Raw genomic sequence first — 23,999 nt, forward strand, 5'->3', positions numbered from 1 at the left:
GAATACCCAGGAGATTAACTAGAATGCAGGGTCTTGGATTTATGTTATTATCTGGCCGAAGAACACGCACAGCGTTTGGCACATGATCCAGCCGACACCTGCACTCACCTGGTTGGGGCCCGTGGGGTGATGTTAAATGGTGGACCAGGAGGCCCCAGATTTTTGGGGAAGATGTCAATCCACATCTGTATTTTCCCCTGCACAAGAAATCAAGTTAAGTTGATGCTTTTCTGTACATGCCACTTCTCCCCATTTTTTGGTAAATTCCTCCTTTGCACTAAATTAGCGTTTTTTTTTAAAGTTCATGACACAACACAAGTGCATTTGGCTAAAAGAAGCTATGCTGTGTTTAAGCACCACAGAAATCCTGCCAACTGCAGCCTATTTCATGGGTAACCACATGAACACACAAATCCTCTTCTACCTTTTCTCTGTCAGTCATTTTCAAATTTTAAAGACCTCTTTTAACTTACCCCTAACCTTCCTTCATTCTTTGAAAAGTGGCCCAGCCTACTTAATTCTCTGGAATAGTAAACTTTCAGTTTTAGTAGCAGGACAACATCATTTCCCTATATCTGCGCTACCTTTCTATATTGGGAATGGCAGGAATATGCACAGGATTCTAACAGTGGCTTGACAATACAAATCCTGTCATTTCAATGGGATTTAATAAGTCCCTTACAGTCCTGTACCATGCTGAGAAGCTAAGAGTAGAAATGGTCCAAGAACATTACTACTGCACCAGACATCATGGAGTTAACCTGCTCAATTCCTGGTTGAATGCTGTTGAACAATGTCCTTGTTTCGACGTGTTCAGGCACCAGATTCTGTAGTCGCAAAATATGCAATGCCAGCCGTTCTTCCGGGGGGCCTGGGAAGGCATAAGGAACCTTCTTCGCCTCTATACAACAGAAAAGTAAAGAGGACAGTATGTTCAGTCAGTGAGAGACAGACCCAGGGATTTTTGTGAAACACAAAAGTCTGCAGACACTATTGTTTACAAATATAGAAATGTTGAAGGAACTCAGCAGGCCTCAAAGTGGAGGAAGAGTTGACGAGCCTTGACTGTGTAGGCTTGTTTCATGGATTGCTCCACGTAGCCAACAAAAAGGCAGGCATTGCTGAGGCCCATGTGGGTACCCATGGCTACCCCTTTAAGCGTTGAGGAGCCTTGCCTCTGTAGGACTCCAGCTTCTCTGGGAATTGAGGGTTACAGGGATTGGGAAGCAAAGTGGTCTGATCAAAGATCAGATTACCCATCACCTTTCTGAACAGACAATAATTTAATAGATCATTATTATATTTCTTGTATGATAAACAGCAATCCTCCCAAACTATTTCCTCAAGGAAGTAAATGGCCTAACTTTTGGACAGAGGCAGGTTTTAAAGTGGAGATTTAGGGAAAATTGCAGAATTTGGGGCATGGATGTCTGATCACAAAAAAAATTATTACATTGCCTTTCTTCAGCTGCTCCAATAATCCATGGGTATAAATAACCTCCATCTCAATCGTAATGCACATCAGTCCTAAATAACTCATTACGAATCTACATGATGGGAAGTGTCCTACTGTGCATTTGGAGACAAAAACACATTGCTACACTACATAGGAGGTTCTAACTTCATCTAACCACTTTCATTTTTGATCTGGAGATTATCAATGTTCAAAATGTGATTCCCAGCAGGAAAAGTATTCCATTCCACCATCTTGAGATTCCTCCATTTTGGTGAGCAATAAACATCAGACTTAATACTTCTATGAACTCTATAACTTAAAGTACATAACCTTCTGCCAGCTATTTCCTGTTGGCCATACATTTGCACAAACAAGAATAATGAATGGGACAGATCAGCACCATCAGGCCAGGAAAAACAAAAACAGTTAGAATCCCAGAATGTGTGAGCATTGTTCTGACATTTACCAACGGTGCCAGGAATAGTTGTCTGTGATGAATGTCCTGATTGTGTCTTAGAAAATTGTAAACGTGTAGCTTCTATAAAGGAGAAAAACTTCCAGATTTATTCTTCTGTAACTGCTTGGAGCCTCATTGCCAAATGAATGATTTCATCCAAGCACATATTATGGTGTCCAAGTGCTCACTCACTGGAGAGGAATCTACCATCAAAATTGTTTCAAAATAGTTTTAGACTATAATTCTAATTTATTAGAAAATATTGTTAGATCCCAGCTGCAATACTCTGGTGAATGCTGGGCTCCAGACTTTCAGAGAAGGTCAGCGATGAAGAGTAGCAATGGGGATTAACTAGATGAAAAACATCGGCAAATAAAGAAACTGGGGCTGATTCCTGATGGCAGTGATAAATACAACAGATTCAACAGGGCTGTTCAAAGTCACTAAAGGTTTTGACAAAGGGAATGAAGATGAACTGTTCCAGAATTAGAGATGACACAAAAGAACCGGAGGCAAAATAGGGAGAAAATAATCATGTAAGTTGTGATCTGAGATGCACTGCCAGAAAAGGTGGTGAAAGTTGGTTCAATAGTTAATCTCAAACAGGACATGGAAATGCACAGTGAACAATCAAGAAAATACAAAGAGAATGGGATGAGCTGTATAGTTTTGTCCAAGAGATCATGGATCAAGCAACCTCATTCTGTCCTATATCATTCATTTCAGACAAGAAGCATATGGTCTTAGCAAAGGTTTCTTTTCAGAACTGGCACTTGATTCACAACCAGCTCCAGCTTGCAATTTTCTCCAATTACTTACATGTGATCATTCCACACTCTATCTTGACACACATGATACACTCTTCTAACCGCCCCCACCAGTCCACTCGACATAGACTAGCAACTTACCAAAGTCCTCCAACAGGAACTCCCTGTCTCCAATACTTATCTTCTTCCCTGCGTTATGAATTATAGGCAGGGCATAGTTCTTCAGTTTGCTCAGGTTATTCAGCAGTTCTGTAGGCTTCAGCTGATCTCGCCACTGAGTGGGGCCACCTCTGGGGGGAAAGGATACCAAATTCAGCCTCTTACTTTCCATATTTCTGAAAATTGGCTTACATTCCATCACTCTCCCAACCAACTTCAGAGCATGCAGTGAAGAGAAATATCTGGCCAGTATTTTCCATCCCGTTCTTCACCAAAACATGCAGGGAAGGTAAAACTCATATATAGGCTCCAAGGCCCTTCATCTTTAACCTTAATTATGCAATTGGACCAAATATCTCACCATGCAAATATACCACTGAACTGCACAATCCTAAAGCTCTTCCCATTAAAAAAATAGGAGCAGCAATAGGCTATTTACAAGATCATATCTAATCATCTACCTCAATTTAGGCACGGACTGTTAGCAAAGCTGTTACAGCACTAGAGAATGGGGTTTGAATCTTGCATTGTCTGTAGGAGATTGTATGTTCTTCGTGTGTTTGCCTGGGTTTCCTCCAGGTGCTCCAGTTTCCTCCCACCCTTCAAAACATACCAGGGTTTAGGTCAATTGGGTGACACAGGCTCATGGGCCAAAACCATGCAGCATGTCTACATTTAAACACTATGTTCATGCCCTATCCCATAGCCATGGACTCCACGCATATTGAAAAATCTCTGAAGCCCAGTCTTGAAGAAAGCCCACAACCCTTGTCCTGCAGGATTCTCGTTGCTGCCTTCCTATAGAGAGTGATGATTTTCTGGAATTCTCAAGCAGGTGGGTTGTGAAGATAGGTTGTTGGGGATTTTTAGCAAACAGTAAATAAATTTTTGAAAGATCAGAGAATTGAGGGCAATGGGGAACCAACGCAGGAGAAGAGGCTTGGGCAGGTCAGCTGTGATCATAATGAATCGTGGATCAGGCTTAGGAACTGGACACAACTTCAACAGTGTCAAAGATTCTTCCATTCATTCTCTCACCAGCACGGCAGGGGGCGGGGGTTGGGGGGGGGGGGGGGGAGATTGCTCTGGCTGTAATCCAAATAATCTCCTGACAGCACAAAGTTTTATGGCATCAGATCAAACACAGGCAAAGTAACTTCCTTTCACATGCAGCCTTCCCTCAGTTGTGAATCGGTACTCCCCACATTGTGGCCCACAAGAGAAGCAAAGTTCTATGGAATGTTTAAATGTAGAGAAGCAGAGGAATCCAATGCAAGGAAAGCAGTAGAGAGATGGGATTGGATATGGATACCTTTAAATTTAAATATTTAAAATTTTATTTACAGCACAGTAGAAGCCGGTTCTGGCCATTTAAACCCTTGCCGCCCAATTACACCCAATTGACCTATAATCCCGTCCATTTTGGAGGGTGGGAGGAAACAGAGCACCCAGGGAAATCCCTTGCAAACATGGAATGAAAACTCCTTGCAGACAGGGTTGGATATGAACCCAGGTCACTGACGCTGTGATGCCTTAGATCAGCCTTATATCATTGCCATTAAAAAAATATATTAAATCTGGTCATTTTATTTATCTCATTGTACACTGGGACTGGTGATGTTACTGAATGAGCAAACAACAAGAAATCTCAGTGGACCAAACCTTCTGAACCTAACAATTCTATTATTCTACGAATGACAAAGCCCTCCTTGTACTCTCATTTGTTGAATTATTATGGATGAGGAAACTCCATAATCTGGGGCCGAGATGGAAGAAAAGATGCCTCTAAGAAAGGGGCAAAAAGAATGGGGGGGAAAGGAAATTAGTGTTATCCTACAGTGATCACCTTTCTCCCCTGATGTGTCTACTCACGTGCAGTATGTTTGGGGCAGGCCACAGTGTGCGCCAAAACATGACAGGAATCTGTTTTCCAAGTCAATAACCGTCTCACCAATTTTATCATCCTGGGTGATCATATCATAGTCAAACACCTCAACTTTGAGATCTTTATTCAGTGGAATGGTGGCATAAAGTTGAAACATTCTGTGGAAATAAATTTTACAATAGGAACTTTTTTTGAAAAGCAGCTTCCTCTCTCCAACAGACAAATACACTGGAGGGACTCAGAAAGCAATATTTTTCAACTGTTGTTTGGGTCAAAATCTCCATTCCTGTTGTCAGGAGACATTGGCTGAAGGGTGAGAGGTACAGAGAGATGAGAGGTGGGCAAATGCAGATAGGTGGTAGAGAGACCAAGGCTGCAAGATGTGGAAACCGAGGCTGCAGATGCTGGAATTTGTAAGCGAGGTGATCAGTGGAATCAGGTAAGGGATAGATAATGGGCAGATGGAGCATATCGAGGGATGGGATAGGAGAACCAAGTGCAGTGTGTGGGTATTAGGCAGATGGAAGGGGGTGGGGGAGGGGAATGAAATTGAGTGACCCCAGCAGGAGGGGACGGGAGTGGACAGGCTTTTTTGGGGGGGAGGGGTGAAGAGAGAGAGAGAGAGAGAAAGAGAAAAGAGGAGCATGAGCACAGAACTCTTAACTGTCCCCAGAAAGCGCAATAAAATATTGTCTTGCCAGTGATAGCTACATCTGATGAAAGAAATAAAAGTGGCTATGTAGTGGTGGCAATTTAGCAGATGCTCTAGGAAACTAACAGGTCTATACTCAAGATGGGTTGAAATGGCAAATGAATAAATTATTGTCTCTTTTACAGTTTGGTTACTCAAATTAAATTTACTGCACAGTATTAAAATAGAATTTAGGAAGCAATTTACCTGCCAAACACAGGATTGATGGTATTGGGAACATAATGTTCACGATCATCAACTAACACCTTTCCAAGTGAGACCTTCGTGTAGGGATCACACTGTCAAAAGAACAGCTACAGTCAATAGTTTTGATTGTTCTTCGTAAGAGGTACCTCACAGTCTAACTGTTCCTCAAACTACTAATACAAACAGGACATTTCATCATTCAAACTGCTGGTGAGGGGCTGAAAAAGTCTACATCAGGAGTAACAAATTACATTTGTATAACATCTTTGAAATAGGAAAATGTGACAAGGTATTTTTCATGAATTATGAACCTATAGATAGGAGCGGGAGAGGGCCATCTGGTCACTCAAATCTAGTCTGCCATTCAAGATCATGGCTGATGTAACTACAATAACAATTAGGACGGCACAGTTACAGCACCAGTGATCAGAAAAAAAAGTTACATTTTCTTGTTGATCCTCAATAAAATTTCATCTCCCCCACCCAATCCTCTTAACTACTACAATCCACCCAACTATACCTCAGAACAATTCAAAGACTGATTCCAAAGAAAACAAAAAATATCCTCAGAGTGACCTCCAGTTCTAGATTTTCCCACAACCATATGTTAAGAACCCTCAAAATCTTATCTCAGCCCTCGGTTCCAGGTTTCTGAGCCTATCTCGCCTCTCCTTATAATCCAAGCACCTCAGTCTGATAACATCCCTGTGAATCTCTCCTTCATCCTTTCCAGTTTAATGATATCCTTCCTACAGTCCTATAGCGGGCAACTAGAACTGAGCACAATATTCCAAATGTGGCCTCGCCTCATATGGATGCAATATGATTTTTCAACTCCTACACTCAATGCCCTGACCAAATGAGGCAAGTGACCACCTGCAATTTACAGTGCAAGCCCTGCCCTGGTTCAACTGACCAGAATTTGTCAGAGTTAAATTCCATCTGCTATTCCTTCACCCACTTTCCAAGTTCAACTGGATCGTGGAGTAATCTTCAATTTCCTTTACTGTTCAATATACCACCTATTTTGATGTCATCAGCAAACCATGTTGACTATGTTTTCATCCAAATCATTAAAATAGATCATGAACAAGAGTGGCTACAAGCATCTCCCTTGAGTCATAAGCCTTCAATCTGAAAAACCCTCCATTATCACCCTGTTTCCTATCACCGATCCAATTTTTAATCCAACTAGCAAGTTCCCCCTGGGTCCCATGTGAATCTAGCCTCTCAGGTCTGTCTGTCATGAGAGAATGTCAAAATTCAAGTTGACGACGCCCACTACCTCTGTCTTCTCAAAAAACTCAATCATATTTGCAAGACAGGATTTCCCACGCACAAAGCCATGCTGACTACCCTTAATCAGCCCTTGCTTTTCTAAATGCTGGTAGATACGGTCCCTCAGAATTTTCTCCATTAATTTTCCCACTACTAATATTAGGCTCACCAGCCAGTCGTTACCTGGCTTGTCGATGGAGCACACTTGATTGGCCTAAATAAGACTGGACATTACAAGAGTTTCAAAGAAAGAGAAGATCTCATTGAGACACACCAGATTCTGAGAGGATTGACTCAGAGATGTTGATGCTTTATTTACTGAAGCTGGTGAAGGTGGGGGGGGGGGGGAAGGGGAAGAAAGAGGTTGGTTTTACAATTTCCCTCCATCCCTGTATGCTTTTCTCTTTCAAATATTTGTCCAATCTTCCTCTGAAAGTTGGTAGTGAATCTACTTACATTTGCCCTATCAAGTATTAGCTCCAGATCACAACTTATTGTGCAACAAAAAAAAAAACACTGGAATTAAATGTAGAACACTTGTCGGTATTTTCTTTTCCAAAGGCTGATAGATCTTTTAACAATTGTTACCTTCTTACTTCCAGAATTTCCTCATCTCTGAAAAAAGCAAAAACATACCGTCCCATTTCTATCCTTTGGTTGGAGGCTGAGAGCTCGGACAATATAAACTCTTACTAAACACACTTGAGGTTCACTAGAAGGCAACTGGCGGAACTGGGCTGGGGGTAGAGGCTTTGAAGGGTCTTCTGGAATCGGGTAAATTCGAAAAGAACCCTGAAAAAACAATAAATGTCAAACGAGAATGACTATGAGAGTGAGTGGAAACATTTAATCGACTGAGTTTATTGATCTAGTAACCCCAACATTCTGAATCTCCAAATGTTGTTGTCTCATTGTATAATGTACAGTAAAACCCGTTATCTGGAATTCAAGCAACCAGCAAAACAAATTACAGAAAATAAATAGGTAAAACATATGAAAGTTTAAAATTGGGGCCCCAATGGTTAATTCATCAATCTTGCAAGACACAATTCACTTTTCTGGCATCTACTTTTAAGTTTTTTTTAAATTTTGACATACAGAATGGTAATAGGCCATTTTGGCCCATGAGTCCATGCCGCCCAATTAACCTATAATGCCTGGTATGTTTCGAACAATGGGAGGAAACCAGAGCCCCAGGGAAAATCCATGCAGACACAGGAAGAACGTATAAACTCCTTACAGACAGCATGAGATTAGAACCCTGATCCCCAATCACTGTTCTGTAAAGGTGTTGCACTAACCGTGCCGCCCATAGTCCCCATAGGGCCCGGATACCGTGGGTTTTACTGTACATGACAATAAATTAATTGTCAACGACAGCATGCAGCAACGTTCTTACTTGCTGCAGCTGAAAGAAATGTATGTACTGTATCAATTACCTTAAATTCTCCCACTACTAGTGGATCCACTACTTCACCATATACTTTCCCTCGGTAGAGCCTGAAGGTGTTGCAGAAATCTTGAAGCCCCTTGAATTGAGGTACATCTTCGAGTGCACATGGATATACCTGTGACAGAGAACAGAAGAGAGGACAGGGGAGAGGGAGAGAAAAACAGTAAAACTTACAGTAAAATCTCTAATGACCCAAGGTATCAAAGTCAAATACAGTAAAATCACCGTTATCTGGAATTCAAGCAATCGGCAAACAAAAAGCAGAAAATAAATAGGTAAAAAAATATGAAAGTTTAAAATGAGTGTCCCCTACCAGTTAGTTGACCAATCATGCACACAAGATCTCAAGTAACCGGCAAATTAACTTATGCATTGTCTACCAATTCCTGTAGGAGCCAGATACCAGGGGTTTCACTGTGCAACTCACATTCTGACCATGGAAACACCCCACTGGTCACAACAAAGCTTGGCAAACACATTTCTGTCCCCAATAGGTTGGATTTACAAACTGCAGTTTGTCAAAAGACTAAAACAAATCTCAGGTTCTGGAGCACTGTATCTTAGTCAGGGGTTTCTGTTCTGTTGAACCTGTCTGGAAGTTCCTGGCAGGAAAGACAGGGTGCAATGACAACTTGCCTTAATATGACATCTTACCAAATGTAAGATTACACCAATAATTTTCCCACTTATTATCCCATTATTCCTGCAACCTCACTCTTCTCTGGCAAAGAGTATTCCAAGAATTAAACATGGAAAAGAGAAATCCCTCAATTCCAAATAAAGTACCTCATCATAAAATTGTGCCTTGTCCTCGAATTCAAAATTCTTTCACAAGGGAAAACATCCTCTCATTATCTACCTTGTCAGCAAAGAATGGACAGTGGAAAGAAAGTAGGAAAGGAAAAGATGAAGACATATTTCTGAGTATCTTCCACATCTCTTTTCAGGACATCTCAAAACCAATTCCTTTTGTAGTATAAATGCGGAAGTTTAAGAACTCAATCAAAATAATCCCTTTTAATGACAATCTCAAGGATGGAGAAATATATGGAGGCAATTTCAGAGCTTGGGGCACTTGGAGCCTGGCATGAGGTCAAAATTGAAGCATGGTTCCTGCAAAGTTGCTGAGATGGGCAGGATTAGAGAGATAAGGAGGGATAAAGGCAATGGGAAATTTGAAAGAAGGGACACAGAAGTCAACGTTTTTCTGGGCTGCGCCAATGTAGATTAGTAGACATAAGTAATGGATGAATGGGGGTTGGAGCAAGTAGCGCAGCCAATTTTAAATGCCATGTACAGGAAAAACGCTGTTATCCGGCACCTGTAGGGATTGATAGACGCCAGATAAGTTAATTTTCCAGTTGCTTGAGATGGTGCATTGCATGAATAGTGAACCAATGGCAAGGCACAGAAATTTTATTCCCTTATTTTTTACTTACTTATTTTCCTTTTTTGTTGCTGGTTCTTGAGGCTGCTGGTGGCTTGAATTCCGGATAACGGGGGTTTACCATATAAGGTGCAAGAGGCCAGGAACCAGGTGGACCTGGGAAAATAACCCACTTTACCTTGATGGTATCGTAACCCAGTAATAGATAGTCCGAATATTCATTCTGCTCCCCCAACGAGGCGTAGAATTTACACCACCAGTCAAGAGAGTCAACTTCCTTGAAAAGACAAAAAAAAAATTGTTTTTATGGAAAGAATTTTGTGGATCAGGGATCAAAGTTTATATTTATAAAAATAAGATTGCATTTATTTTCTGTTCATAGGTTTGTGCAATGCTGGGACAGGACATTGTAGCTAGATAGTTATCTGATGAATCAATCTATCTGTCCTGCTCCTTGCACAGGGCATTCAAGGTTTTTCCTTATGTGCTTTTTCTTCATTTGGAGAGAAATACAAAACTGTTGGAAAAGAAAGCATCTCTGTTGGTTGGAAAAACTCATCACCTTGACCTACTTGTGATGGACAGATGCTTGTCAAAGTGCTGGAGAAAGGGGAGATGTAAACAACAACTAGAGTCCCAAAAATGGGAAGATGTCCAGAAGAGACCCAGACTTAGGAAAAGATCCAGAAGCAGGAGTCAACAAAATTTTTAACACCAGGTCCCTAATTTGGATAAACCAGCCAACCTTCCAATCACGGACTCACCAAATGTCCTTCAGTGGCTTCCTGTTCCAATTTCTCTTCCTCTGAACTCTGAAAGACAATGCAACTTCAACCCATCAGACTGAAATAAGTGTTAAATCACAGCCTGAAGATCTGTCCATTCTCCTGTTCATCTTTTACTGTTCGAGCTCTTAATATGCATTGCAATACCTTTGTTTCCAATTTAAATCCCAATCATACTACAGTAAAACCCCAGTATCTGTTACCTACAGGAATTGGTAGATGCAGGATAAGCAAGTTTTCAGTTGATTAGGACTTACTTTCACAATGCCTAACTAATACACCTGCATTAAGAATAAACAGTTTAAAAGACAAAAGTACAGTACTTACACTGAACAAACTTCACTTGCATGAATATATAAACCTTAAAGCATTTTACTTTATATTCAATCAGATTCTTTGAAAACATTTAACCGTCACTGCATCTACAGGTTCCTCCTCCTTAGAGCTGCTAGAAAGATGAACAATAATATTATAGATAATTAACCCCAGCTCCCCCAAGTTTACAGATAAAGCCTTACTAATATACTCAACAGTATACTAATAAAGATAAAGACGCTTACAGAGAGACACCCCAATGGCGAGCAGCATCAACCAGCTCTTCATTCATTTTATTCAAACTCAACAGCTGCTACGAGCAGGGCCCTCTGCTGGCTGAATATTTGCTCCCATCTTCACCAAAGGGTAACGTGTTACTTCAGAGAACATTTACTTTAACAATTTAAAACTTTTATTTATTCTTATTTAATCAACTTATTTATTTTCCTTTTTTTTGCCGGTTGCTTGAGGTTGCTGATGGCTTGAATTCCAGGTAACGGGGGAATTACTGTACTAATAAATATATATCACGTGAAATGAGCAAAAAATGCAGCTGAGCTTTGAAACTCAAATCCAGTACTAAGCAGAATTTGATAATGACCGTGGACATGAGTTTATTGGTATGTTCATTGCACAATGTACATGTGCACTGAAAAAAACTGGAATATTTCTAAAAATATTTATATTGAGTGGTCATACTCATTAATCATTTAGAAGTTCATTAAGTGTTTACAACTTAGTTTTTCAGTAGCCCTTTTTCCACTGGCTGTGCAGTGTCCTGGGATAGCCCTTTGTGCTTTTTCCACTGCTGTTTCCCTTTAACCAGGAGATTGACTGCTTTTCTACTGAATACAACTCATCCCCGGGATCGGAGAATCTATCTTCAATAGAAAATGGGTGATTTTCTGCTGTCCTTTTTCCACTGATTTAATTGGCACGTTGGCATCAGCTGATGCTGGGCATATGAGCAGGGGACAAGGCTGTCGATCCCTGATGTGATTTGACGCTGTGTGCTGATTGTTTTCTTTTTCCACTTGACCATGTCCCAGTTAATTCCCCGTTAATTCCTGGGACAAGGTGCCAGTGGAAAAGAGGCTATTCATTCTCCATGGGGTCCAAGTGCCCGACCGTCCCATCCAATGGTAGTAAGGAAGCCAAATGCAATGATGGAATTCATTTTGAGAGGAAAAGAATATCGAAGCAGGGATGTAATGTCGAGGCTTTAAAAGGCATTGGTCAGACCAAACTTGCATTAAGAACAGTTTTGGAGTCCTTATGTAAGGAAGGATGTACTGACATTGGAGAGGGTCCAGAGGACATTCATGAGAATGATCCCCGGAATGAGGACATTTGATTTCTCTGGGAGGTACTCACTGGAGTTAAGAAGAATGATCAGGTTCTCATTGAAACAAATAATAGAACATTAAATAATTATCTCGATTCATTATAGTTTCTAGAATTTGAAAATGAAGCATCATACCTCAATATTTGGTGATTCAACATGAAAACTTGCAGTGGAACGCATCACAGTGACTTAGGAAGATAAAAGATTATTTCCATTAAAGATACATAAACTTAGTTTTGAAATGAAGCTTACATCACAAAACAAATTTGGGGGTCAGCAGGTAGCTCGTTAGAGATGTTCTTTTACCCAATGGGTTACCAATCATCGTATTTCTCTCTAAACTAATGGGAGGAATAATTAGCCAGGATAACTCTGACCTCTGCTGGTGACTGCACAATTGTAGAAAATATTGCAAAAAGAGAGTTTGTGAAGTGGTTAAAATTCATCATCTCGACCTGTGTCAAAGGGAGGCTTGGCAATGGTGTTTGAGAAAATAGAGACTTGCACCACATCAAGAATAGAGGCCATCTGGAACCATGGAAGGATGAGTGGAAACAGCCAGCAGACTCCCTGACAGACAATTTGGCCATTTGGTCCAACTGCTTTCTGATTCTGTTGCACATAGCAACATAATATCCACATAGGCTTCAAGTTCATTTTAACCTGATGGTTGTTCAAATTCCCCAAGAATTCACAATGCTGTTTACCTTAACTGAACACAGGCAGAGTCTACAACTTGGACTTGGACCAGTTTGGACTTTTATTTATGAATTCTAGTTTTCTATGACAGCACTAGTGGAAAATATTCTCTAAAACTCCAAAATGCCTCTGTAGCTTTACATAGGTCACCAGCAGGTCACCTTTAACCTTCTGTTTTGTAAATCCTAAAGCGTCCAGTCAGAAGCATCCAATTCTGGAGGCATCTCTGGAAACCTTATATACTTTCATCGTTTCACACTTACCTCTATAATAATATGAAACTGTGTACGATGAAACATTTAACAGATTGCAATGTAGTACAGGCACACAATCCTTTATCCCGATATCTAAAATCCAGAAAGCTCCAAAATCCGGCATTTTTTTCCCTAGTGCTGGTACTGCGGAGAGAGCGGGGTGGGGGGGGGGGGGAGGGAGAGAGGGAGAGAGAGAGAGAGAGAGAGAGAGAGAGAGAGAGAGTGTGAGAGAGAGAGAGAGAGAGAGATTGAGAGAGAGAGAGAGGGCAGCGCGACTTGGGTGGGCGAAGGGGAGAGAGACGGCAGCGCAACTCGGGTGGGCAAGGGGGGAGAGAGATGGCAGCGTGACTCGGGTGGGCGAGGGGGGAGAGATACGGCAGCGTGACTTGGGTGGGCGAAGGGGAGGGAGATGGCAGCGCAACTCGGGTGGGCATGGGGGGAAAGAGACAGCAGCGCGACTCGGGTGGGCAGGGGGTAGAGACGGCAGCACAACTCAGGTGGGGGCGAGGGGAGAGAGAGACGGAAGCGCGACTCGGGTGGGCTAGGGAGGGGAGAGACGGCGGCGCGACTCAGGTGGGTGAGGGGGGAGAGACACCAGCGCAACTTGGGTGGGGGGGGGGGAGAAAAACGCCAGCGTGACTGGAAGGGGGTGGATACAGCAGCACAATTCGGGTGGACTTCAATCTGGGGTAACTGGCTTTTGTTCTGAAATCTGGAAAAATCCGAAATTTGGAACACACTGTCCCCCAAGGGTTCCGGGTAAAGGATTGTGTACCTGTAGTGTCACATTGCATAACATTCATCTTACATAATAATGATGTTAAATTAATGTAACTGAATTAACATGGCAGCTGAAATGGTACAAATCTGAGCAGGCACAGGACCATTTCTAGATCAGCAGTATCAATTTAAATAAGGGAGAGACTTGCATTTTTTTTTAATTGATACACAACATGGTTACAGGCCTTTTTGGCCCATGAGCCCATGCCACTCAATTGACCTACAACCCCTGGTATCTTTTGAAGGGTGGGAGAAACCTGAACACCTGGAGGAAATCAGGCAGACATGGGGAGAACGTACAAACTCCTTACAGACAGCACAGGATTTGAACCTGGGTCGCTGGCACTGTAACAGGGTAGTGCTAACCCCTACGCTAACCGTGCCACCCACTTCTTTACAAAAAGACACCCACAAACTCCAAAAAAATTCCAGCAAATTAAGAATTTTTTTTGGTGCAGTCATTGTTGCAAGTCTCATGGCTGCCAATTTACACACAACAGGCAGCAATGAGTTCACGTCCAAGTTATTTGTTTTTGCAACATTAAATGAGGGATACATTTAAGCCAAGACCCAGGAGAACTCTCGTGCTACTCTTCAGAATTGCAAGCTTCTTTGGCAATCTATTGGGATTGAGGGTGACTTGCTCCTACTACATTCCCATGGGTTTGGAGCTAGCTGATGAGGCTAATGTGAGATTTGTAGACTCCCCCACAGATGAGACAAAGTACTTGGTAAGGCCATCGTCAGGTGTGTGTAGTTGAGGAGATGATTCTCTTCTTCACACTCCTGAAGGCTCACAAAATGTTTAATGCCATGCACATCCTGAACAAACTGCAACATTCTCACGAGTTCAGGAGATCTTGGAAAACAAAGACAAGTTTTGTCGCCTGTTCTCTTATGTGCTTCAATGAATGAGATGAAAAGGACCTGGAACTTAGTTTCTGATGTTTGAATGAATAAGTAGTGGCTGGATTCGGTAGCTGATGAGAGAGGTTTCACCATCAAGAATGCATATTGATATGCTACTTTTTGTGATTTTATTTAATACCTGATTTAGACCTTCTCAAAACTTTCCCACTTTCTCACATGCTCAAATTGCATGTACTGTCGTTCCTGTTTCCTTCTTACAGCGAAAACATCTATCTGATACTGTTGGGTCCCATTTATTTAACTTTAGGGGCGTGGTGTATAGCCTGTGTAACCAATTATATTGTATCATGCGTAACCTTGTGTTTCTTGTATTTCTCATAGTTCCGGAGCATAGCTTTTCCCATGTTTCATTCTTTATCTTTATGTTTTGTTTGGGTTTACAGCTTATTTCATTGTACTCTTTCTCTTGCAGTTTGATGTACATGTTTGTTATAAATCTTTTAATTATCATTCTGTCTGTAATCACATATTCAAAACTGGTTCCTTCTGGTAACCTCAGCCTGTTTCCCAATTTGTCCTTCAAGTAGGTTTTCAGTTGGTGGTATGCAAACATTGTACCGTATCTTTCTTCTAAGTAATATAAGAAGTAAAGAACTTGGCCTCAATTTGGATGAAGCACAAAAAAGATTTATTATGATAGCCTTAGCTGTAGCAAAAAAATGTATTATGTCAACCTGGAAATCAGAAGATAGCCTGAGAATACAGCAATGGTACATAGAAATGAATAAATGTATTCCATTGGAAAAAATATCATATAATTTAAGAAATAACATCACAGTATTCGAACAAATTTGGGAACCGTACATGGAACACAACAGAGAAGTCCTACTGCGGATCTCCACCCCCTAAAATGACAGAATGAGAAGAAGACGAAATGAACTGACCCAGTGTGTAAAAGTAGATGACACAATTTTCTTGTTTATTTTCATTGTATGATGACATTGTTTAATGGGTTTAATGTATCGTATATGTTGAACGTTGAGTGGGTGAGGAGGGGGGTGAGAAGGGAGGGGGAAAAAGGGGAGAAAATGACACTGTGTATATTCAAGAGGGAAAGGTTTATGTGTATTTTAGTCAACATGGTTCATAGTGTGAAAAATAAAAAAAATTTTTTTAAAAAAGAATGGATATTGAAAAGTTTCACCATTTGTCTTCCTGAATAGTAACATTCCCGCAGTAAACATTTTTCAGGTGAGGTGTATGTGTGGTTTGTTGCAACTTGAACAGGCAATTGTCAAAGTGAAGAACAAAGAATTCAGCTTGATTACCTTCACTAGCCCCTGATCCAGCGTAGGGATCACAGATGAATTCACTGAGGGATTTCACCGAACTCTGTCCTACCACTGGTCTATATCCAAATGCTCGATAATCCATCACTTTGATCACAATGGGAGGACTGTACATGGGATCTATAGGTAGAAACTGAGGCAAGGTGATGATCATAAATCATAGTTTCACTTCTGAATATCTTCTTTATTGCTTTGACAACATCTCGCAAACCCATGACACATACTAGCTGATAAAACAAAGCTGCAAACACTTATCATATCTACTGACATTTACTTTATACCTGTTGACTCCCATAACTCCCAAGATTAAAAAAACTTTCCACCTAGTCTCTTGCAAGCATGCCATCTGCATCTCCCAGACTCGCCATTTCCATTGCATCTGCTCTTATAATGAGGCCTTCCATTCCAGACAATTGAAATGCCCTCCTTTTCCATGGTTACTCTTCTCCTGTGGTTAGAACCCTCTCTTGCATTGCCTGTTTCCCAGACTTCTGCTCTCACATCCCTTCCAAATAAGAGATAGTCCCCCGGACTTCAACGTCGCCCAACGAGACTCAGAATTCAGCAAATAGTCCTTCATTATTTCCACCAATTGTAATGGGATCTCACGATTTGCCACATCTCCTCCCCACTGCCTTCTGCCATCCACAGAAACTCTCTCCAAGTCTCCCCAGTCCAGTCATCCCTTCACACCCAGCTCTCCTGACCCCTTGGACCATAGGAGGTATAACACTTTTTTTTAATACCTCCTCCCTGACCAACATCCAGGGACCTAAATGGTCTTTCAACATGAGGCAAAGATACATATGCACTTCCTCCAGCCTCATCAACCGCATTCAGTACATCCAATATGGCCTTCTCTATATCAATGATACCAAATACAGACTGGGCAATAAATATACAGAGTACTAGCACTCTGTTCGCAGTGGCCATTCTGAGCTCCTGGTTGCATGCCATTTCAACTCCCCTCCCATTCCTACACTAACTCGCACAGTCTCTGGGCCAGGCTCAATGCAAACTAGAGGAACAACACCTCATCTACCTTGTGAGTGGACTACAACCCAAAGGTATGAACAGTGAATTTTACAATGTCAGCTAACCTTTACTTCCTCTGCTTCCCCTTCCCTCCTTCCGATCCATTTCTCATCCTCACATTTTCTCCCAATTCCCCCCTCCAGGGGCCCTTCACCTATTTTGATTCCCCTCCTCCTCCTGGTTCCACCCACATTTTCCTGCTGGATCTCCCTCCCCATTTGCCTTTCACATCTCTCGCTCGCAATGGTTTCCCCTTTCATCTTTCTTACTCATCAGATTCCAACACTGATAGCCTTGGTGTTCCTGTTCATAACCATTTCCCCCTCCCCTCCCTCTGACTCTAACCTGGTTCCACCTGCCTTTTATTTTCCTTTGTCTGTTTTCACCAATCATTCACCTTCCTTTGTCTCCCAACGCCACCCCTCCCAACCCCGTCATTCTTCAGAGTCCACCAATCACCTTCTGGTGAATGTCCTCCCCATTACACTGGGCATCTTCCTTCTCCACGCTCAATTCTGACATATTGTCAATTCCTCCCCCTCCCCCACAGATGCTGCTCAACCTGCTAAGGTCTTCTAGCAGTTTCCTTGTTGCTCAAGCCTCCAGCATCTGCAGCTTCTTGTGTCTCCTTATTATCCACCACAAAGGAAAATAGCCCAAAACTGTATGCAGAATCCTGAGAAAATCTGGTTGATTGCAATTATGCCTCACAGGAACACCAGGAAGTCTATTCTGGTTTCAAATTGCTGATGTTTAGGCAGCAGAACCTTGTAAAGTAGCTCAGGGTTGAGCACGCAAAAGTTTCACCTCATTTCCCAAGTGCTGAATATTATCTATACCAGCCATTCTCAATGGGGGCCACAGCACATTTAAGTTAAAACCTTGTTTCCTTTTCACCTCACGTAACATCAATATTTTTTATGTAGTCAGTGGGAGAGGAGAACAGAAAAAAAATAAAATTTGACTGCTTCACGTGGAAGGGACCCATAAACTTTAAGCAGAGTCCTAACTAGGTCATAGCCATAAAAAAAAAGATTGAGAATGGCTGATCTAAACACACGTCAGAGTGAGAAAATCAGCCAGAGTTCCTGTGCCTCATCATTGCCCTGTGACCCATGGATAGTTGAGATGGGGTGAAAAAGCAGATGGTGCTTTTGACCAATGACAAAAGTCAGTGAGTTAAATGAAAGGAATTTCAGCCAATATACCTATCCTTGATGACTCATGTGGAAACCTGCAGGATCCCCGTACATGATCCCTGGGTTAGAGCAGGGGGAAATTCATCAGAGTTAAAAATCAGCACTCCGGAAACATTGCCCAAAATCCTGTCCGCTTGAAATTTGCTAGGACTTTTCTCCCAATCAGTCACTCACTCTCCTGGATGTGAAGTAGGGAGCTGACAGATCATTAACAAGCAACTTTATGGGTGGAAGTTGGCATGGAAAACGGAATGATACTTCTAACAAGTGAAGCAATGAATTGAAATTGTAATGGATCAAAACAAGAATCCAAACTGCAAAGTTGACAGATTTGCTTTCATGCTGAGAACATAAGAGAATTAAGACTTCAACCCACCACTGTGATGAAAAAGGTGGAGCTTGGAAAGTTTGGATTCTTCCTGTAGTTTTTGATGGGTGGAGTTTGGATCATTTCTCCGCTGCATTCCACCACCAGGCTCGGGGAGGTCACTCTCAGCATGTTGTAGTTTTTCAGGTTTCTCAATCCCCAGGCAAGAATCTGAGAAACAAATCAGATCTGAGTAACAAATCTGTAGAACTTCTCACAAACTCAAGTGCGCCAAAATAACTCACTGCCAATTAACTTTAAATTGTAATTGATTAAATTCAGACATACAGCACGCTAACGGACCCTTCTGACCCACCAGCCTGTGCTGCTCTAATATCTCAATCAACATATAACCCCTGTTCTTTTTGAAAGGTGGGAGGAAACTGGAACATCCAGAGGAAACCCATGCAGACAAAGGGAGGACATACAAACTCCTTACAGAGTGCCAGATTCGAACCAAGATCGCTGGGCGCTGTAATAGCGTTGCACTGACTGCTATGCTAACCGTACCACCCTGAAGTGATTTTGGCGTAACATAGGTAGCAAACAAACTATACATGTCAAGATCCTGAGAACTGAATAATTAATGACCGTTGAGAAAGGAAAACTATTCAGGAAATTGGGAGAAGTCTCCCACACCACTAAACAATATCATGGGTATTTAGCCTCCATCTGTCCTAGATGGGGTTGCAGGGCTAAGGAGGAGAGGCACAAAGACTAAGCAGGGAGGGAATGAGCAATAGTAAAAGAAGCGGAAGGAGAGCAAATTGGATAGAGGGAGCAAAGTTGGGGTGGGAGAGCTGAGGAGCAGCATGGCATAGTGGCAGTGGGCATTTTATGTGAGGAATTTGGAGTATAGGAGAAAGAGAAGCCCATGGTACAGATTAGGCAAGCTCACCTCAATGATGGTCATCTGTAGCTGTGGTCGGATTCCTGGTGGCACCATCAATATCTCAGAGTCCTTCATCGGAGGCCGAGGGGGCAAGTTCTGATCCTCATCCTGCAACAGAGAAGCATCTCAATCTCCTGCAGCAAAACCCCCTGCAAACGCTCTCTGCGGAAATACCTGCAGATATTCATCAGGTTAGGCAGCATCTGTGGTGTGGAGTTGATGCACTAAGCTGATGACATTGGAAACAGCTTCCCTTAAATCAGCACCAGAACATCTAACCCTCATCCATTTCCCACCTTACTCTTCATGTTCAACAGGAAGGCCTTGGGTATGAGGTGGCTCTTGACTTGGAGGTGGGAAATTGGAGATGAGTCATCAGTCACTCTGTGAGAGAATTTCTGAGACACAATGGAATGGGGGTGGAAGGAGAAGAGGAACGCTGCCTTTTCTCCTTCATATATCCCATGAATGGCCAGTGTTCTCTGTCTCCCTTACTGTGTGGTGTGATGACAGGAAAGAGGGATCTTTCTCATTGCCACTGGGCTAATCGCACACCCGCAGAGAAGTGAGTCAATATATCACCTTTCTATTCCAAAATCGGTGGCATTCTCATTGGCCAGGCATTTTATAACCTGATATCTTCCAGCACTGAAAGGGGATCATGTGAAGACCAGATCTCCAAATCTTTCAATTAGCCCCATTTTCCCAATTTTCTGATTAACCTAAATACTTTATAGCCTTCAAGCATTAGTCAAATTGCATATTATTCATTTTTCAAACATTTGACCTGTAGAGCCTGCTACACCATTCAGTATGGTTACAGCTGATCCCCTATCAGAGAATCATATCACCTGTGATGCTTCAAAAGTTAGTGTATTCCACATTGTTTAATCTCTGTTTAAATATTTTCCCAAGCACCTGTGTTATTAATTTCTGCTGGTGGTAATATTTATATCCTATCTAATCTATCAGAACTCCTCATAAGGTTAAGAACTTTAAAAAGTTGTTCAAAATGATCATCTGGGAAATAAAACTTTGGATCTCTTTAGAGACCTTTTCACATGACACGTTCACATTAAGTAGATTTGTTAAACTCAAAAGCATCAATTTACCAGAACTTTTTGTTTCAAAAATAGTTCGCAGGAGAACAAGAGTTCGCCACTAAACCTCTCTTCTTTGAATACTGGATACCAATGAAGCACAGGAATGTACTGCAATGAAGAATCCAATTTCACACTTGGGTAGCATAGGGTACCACCCATATACTCATGCTTGCCCTTGAAAAAAGACAGATAAATATTAATGCAGCTCTTTCCATATGACAAGTGCTACCATGACAAATCACAAGATAACAGAATAAATCAGACTGTTCTACTGAAGTGCCAGGATTGGCACTGTGGAGCAAAAATCTATCCATTGGCGTGAGTTGCTCAGCTCTCAGTAGATAGGCCTGGATAAAGGTATTTTAATCAACTCAAGACTGTTGCTCCAATCAATATAAAGCAGAGGACCATAATTGGCTTAAATTGTTCTTTCTGGAACTGGATGGGGAGAGCTCCCACTTTTCCCAGGAAAGGTTATCAATGAATAAAATGACACAGATGTGCAAGTGGCATGTGAACATGCACTGCACAACAGCTGGACATAGATAAGAACTGCATAACAATCAACAGCATACTGTAAAACTCGCTATCCAGTATTCAAGCAACCAGCAAAAACATTGAGGAAAATAAATAATTTGTTAGATAATTAAAAATATATAAAAAAAACTAGAATAAAATTTTAAAATTATAAAAGTAAATGTTCTCTGTATAACACATCAAGTTTTGGTGAAGATGGGGGCAAATGTTCAGCCAGCGGAGGGCATTGGCCAGGGTCTTTGTGATCTTTCTTCCAGAGATTTCCAGTTACTTGAGACTTGCTCTTTGGAGTATATCTCAAGCAACTGGAAAATACACTTATCCAGCATCTACCAATCTCCAGGGGTTTTACTATGTATTGGAATTAGGCAACTGGTGAGCACGTAGATCTGAAATGCTAAAGCAGTTAAGCAGCTCAAAATACATGACTGGGAAACTTAGTCTTTGCTATCCATCTTATTGATCAGTGGCATTTCCTGCAATTGACTGCAAGGGGGGTAAGAAACCAGAAGACTGAGGCACACTAAACTGCCCCCAAGCTCAAGTCCATCATCAACACACAGATTGCCTCATGCAACTCATTATATCATCTTCTTCTAACAGGCCAAGCACAATGGATGGTGCAATTCTCTTGCCATTAAGTGGCATCACATCTGTCCACCTATTGCAGACCACCCCACAGAAGATCTGACAGCACGTGAAGAGGGTTACTTCAACTATTGGAACTGTGCTCTAAAGTATTCATAAAAATGGGGGTTGTGCCCCCCACCTCCCTCTTGTGATGATAGCACATTAAATGGGGGAGGGGACACAGCCTGAAATTATAAGATTTTTTAAATGTTTTTTTATTTAGTCGGTAGGAGAGAAATATGGAAGAAAACAACTAGACTTGCCTGCTTCACAGGGAAGGGGGCTCATAAACTTTGAGCAGAGTCCTTAAGTGCGGGGGGGGGGGGTGGTAGGGTGGGCATAGCCAAAAAAAGGTTGAGAATGGCAGCTGAAAACTAATAGAATCAATTAAGATAAAGTTATTTTTAATTTTTTTTAAACTGGAGCTTACCACACGATTGCTGTCAAACATTTCGAGCATAATGCACGGTGGGTTTTCGACAATTTCCCTGAGGTTGCCATAGATTTCAATGTTCTCAACTATCAATGTTTGGTCCCATGTTGGACTCACTGTGCTTTTGATAACCGCAGTCTTTTTGCTCTGGTACAAGAAGGACATCTGGACATAAGGATCTGAAACAAAATTCAAATTCAAACACAGTAGGATAGGGACTCATTTAAGGGCTCTTACTTGTGCACATTTTTTTATTCTCTCTGTATGGCACAGTCAGTTTGTTGATGTTTGTTATAGGCTTACAGTACTTTATTTGTTTAAATTTATACACTGTTACAGTCTTTTTGCACTACCAATAAGTGGTAATTCTGCCTCGCCTGCAGGAAAAAGAATCTCAAGGTTGTATGTGATGTCTTGTATGTACTCTGGCAATAAATCTGAAATCTGAGGTAGTTGGAGTTGGGGCAGATGTCTCCATACTTCAGCCTGAAGGTCCATCATTTTGATTCACTAGGTTAGGGTGGATCTGATACACAGCCAGTACTGCACAACAACCCACCCCATCGCAACAAAATGGAGAGGGAGATGGAACTGATTTTAGTCCCCTGCCATAATACAAAAAGCAAAATCATTGAGAGTGCCGCCTCAACTAATGAAATTGGATGGGACAGTGAGCCCAGGAACGACACGATGCTATCTCAAGCAGCCCTTGTAATTCTTATACTTCCTGTAACTTATCCGCTTCCTTTCTGCTATGGGCCCATTCCCTGGCACACAGCTCCAAAAACCAAACAACATATCTTGTGACAAAAGATTTAACCATAAAAACTCCCATGCAAACACATCCTGCCATATGGGACACTTACATAGACACTCTCACTCCCAAATTGCAGACCTCTACCTACAATCTAGAAGATACAACCCTGCAGTTTTGTTAATATCCTAACCTGCAAAGTTACTCCTGTCAGTAGGAAGCAAACCTCTTGCCTGATAGATGTAGCCACGGAGCTGGAAAGACGTGGGAGCTGAATGGAAAGATAGAAAATGACATTTGTCAGGAGGATTGTTCAGTTCTTTGTCACCAAGTAGCAATCATTTCAATCCTCAAATTCTCGGAATGGAAGTAACTACACAAGAGTTTTGTCAAATGGGTGACAGCACATCACTCGGAGGTTTTATATCTTATCTCAACAGAAAAATGCACATAATTATCAATTTCAGTACAATTTTTTTAAAGAAAGGTTCGGTGTAAAAGACTGTTAGCCCATCCCCGCCTCTGCTCTTTTCCATTGTTTCAGGATTGGAGGAATTTCATCATTGCTAAAGAAATTCACCGAACCTTATCTCTTCACTTAGCCTTCAGTCCAACATTAGGCACAGCACTACTCCAGCCATTGCTGGGGACAACAGTATATTTAAAGAGGGCCATGGACTGAAATCATAAAATGTTTTTATGCAGTCGGTAGAAGTATGGAGGAAACCAACTAAACTTGATAGCTTCACAGGGAAGTAAGCCCATAAACTTTGAGCAGAGTCCTAAGGGGGGCATATATAAAAAAAAGATTGAGAATGGCTGCACGACACTGCAGAGGTTAAAAAAGAACATGGTTTACACTTGAGATGTGACTTTTACAATCTCAAGTTGTGATAAACCTTTTCAATTTAG

General features: G+C 41.6%; 1 protein-coding gene across 10 annotated transcripts in view; it reads right to left on the reverse strand.

The window, feature by feature from the left end:
- LOC138753961 (myoferlin-like) overlaps positions 1-23,999 on the reverse strand; it is a 128,304-nt gene that overhangs the window by 23,793 nt on the left and 80,512 nt on the right. For 6 of the 10 annotated variants that reach the window (XM_069917595.1, XM_069917588.1, XM_069917587.1 and 3 more), the window contains exons 31-47: positions 23,281-23,358; positions 22,331-22,512; positions 20,743-20,907; positions 19,637-19,738; positions 18,748-18,909; positions 16,117-16,270; positions 13,148-13,282; positions 12,321-12,373; positions 10,505-10,552; positions 9,919-10,017; positions 8,340-8,468; positions 7,537-7,692; positions 5,623-5,714; positions 4,712-4,882; positions 2,822-2,970; positions 762-901; positions 109-197 (exon numbers count right to left, since the gene is read on the reverse strand). In XM_069917595.1, the coding sequence (XP_069773696.1) occupies positions 109-197; positions 762-901; positions 2,822-2,970; positions 4,712-4,882; positions 5,623-5,714; positions 7,537-7,692; positions 8,340-8,468; positions 9,919-10,017; positions 10,505-10,552; positions 12,321-12,373; positions 13,148-13,282; positions 16,117-16,270; positions 18,748-18,909; positions 19,637-19,738; positions 20,743-20,907; positions 22,331-22,512; positions 23,281-23,358 (2,104 nt within the window). The remainder of the gene's footprint in view (positions 1-108; positions 198-761; positions 902-2,821; positions 2,971-4,711; positions 4,883-5,622; positions 5,715-7,536; positions 7,693-8,339; positions 8,469-9,918; positions 10,018-10,504; positions 10,553-12,320; positions 12,374-13,147; positions 13,283-16,116; positions 16,271-18,747; positions 18,910-19,636; positions 19,739-20,742; positions 20,908-22,330; positions 22,513-23,280; positions 23,359-23,999) is intronic. The other 4 variants (XR_011351526.1, XM_069917589.1, XM_069917590.1 and 1 more) reach the window with 4 other exon arrangements.

This window comes from Narcine bancroftii, chromosome 2 (assembly GCF_036971445.1).
Source record: "Narcine bancroftii isolate sNarBan1 chromosome 2, sNarBan1.hap1, whole genome shotgun sequence".
NCBI classification, from domain to species: domain Eukaryota; kingdom Metazoa; phylum Chordata; class Chondrichthyes; order Torpediniformes; family Narcinidae; genus Narcine; species Narcine bancroftii.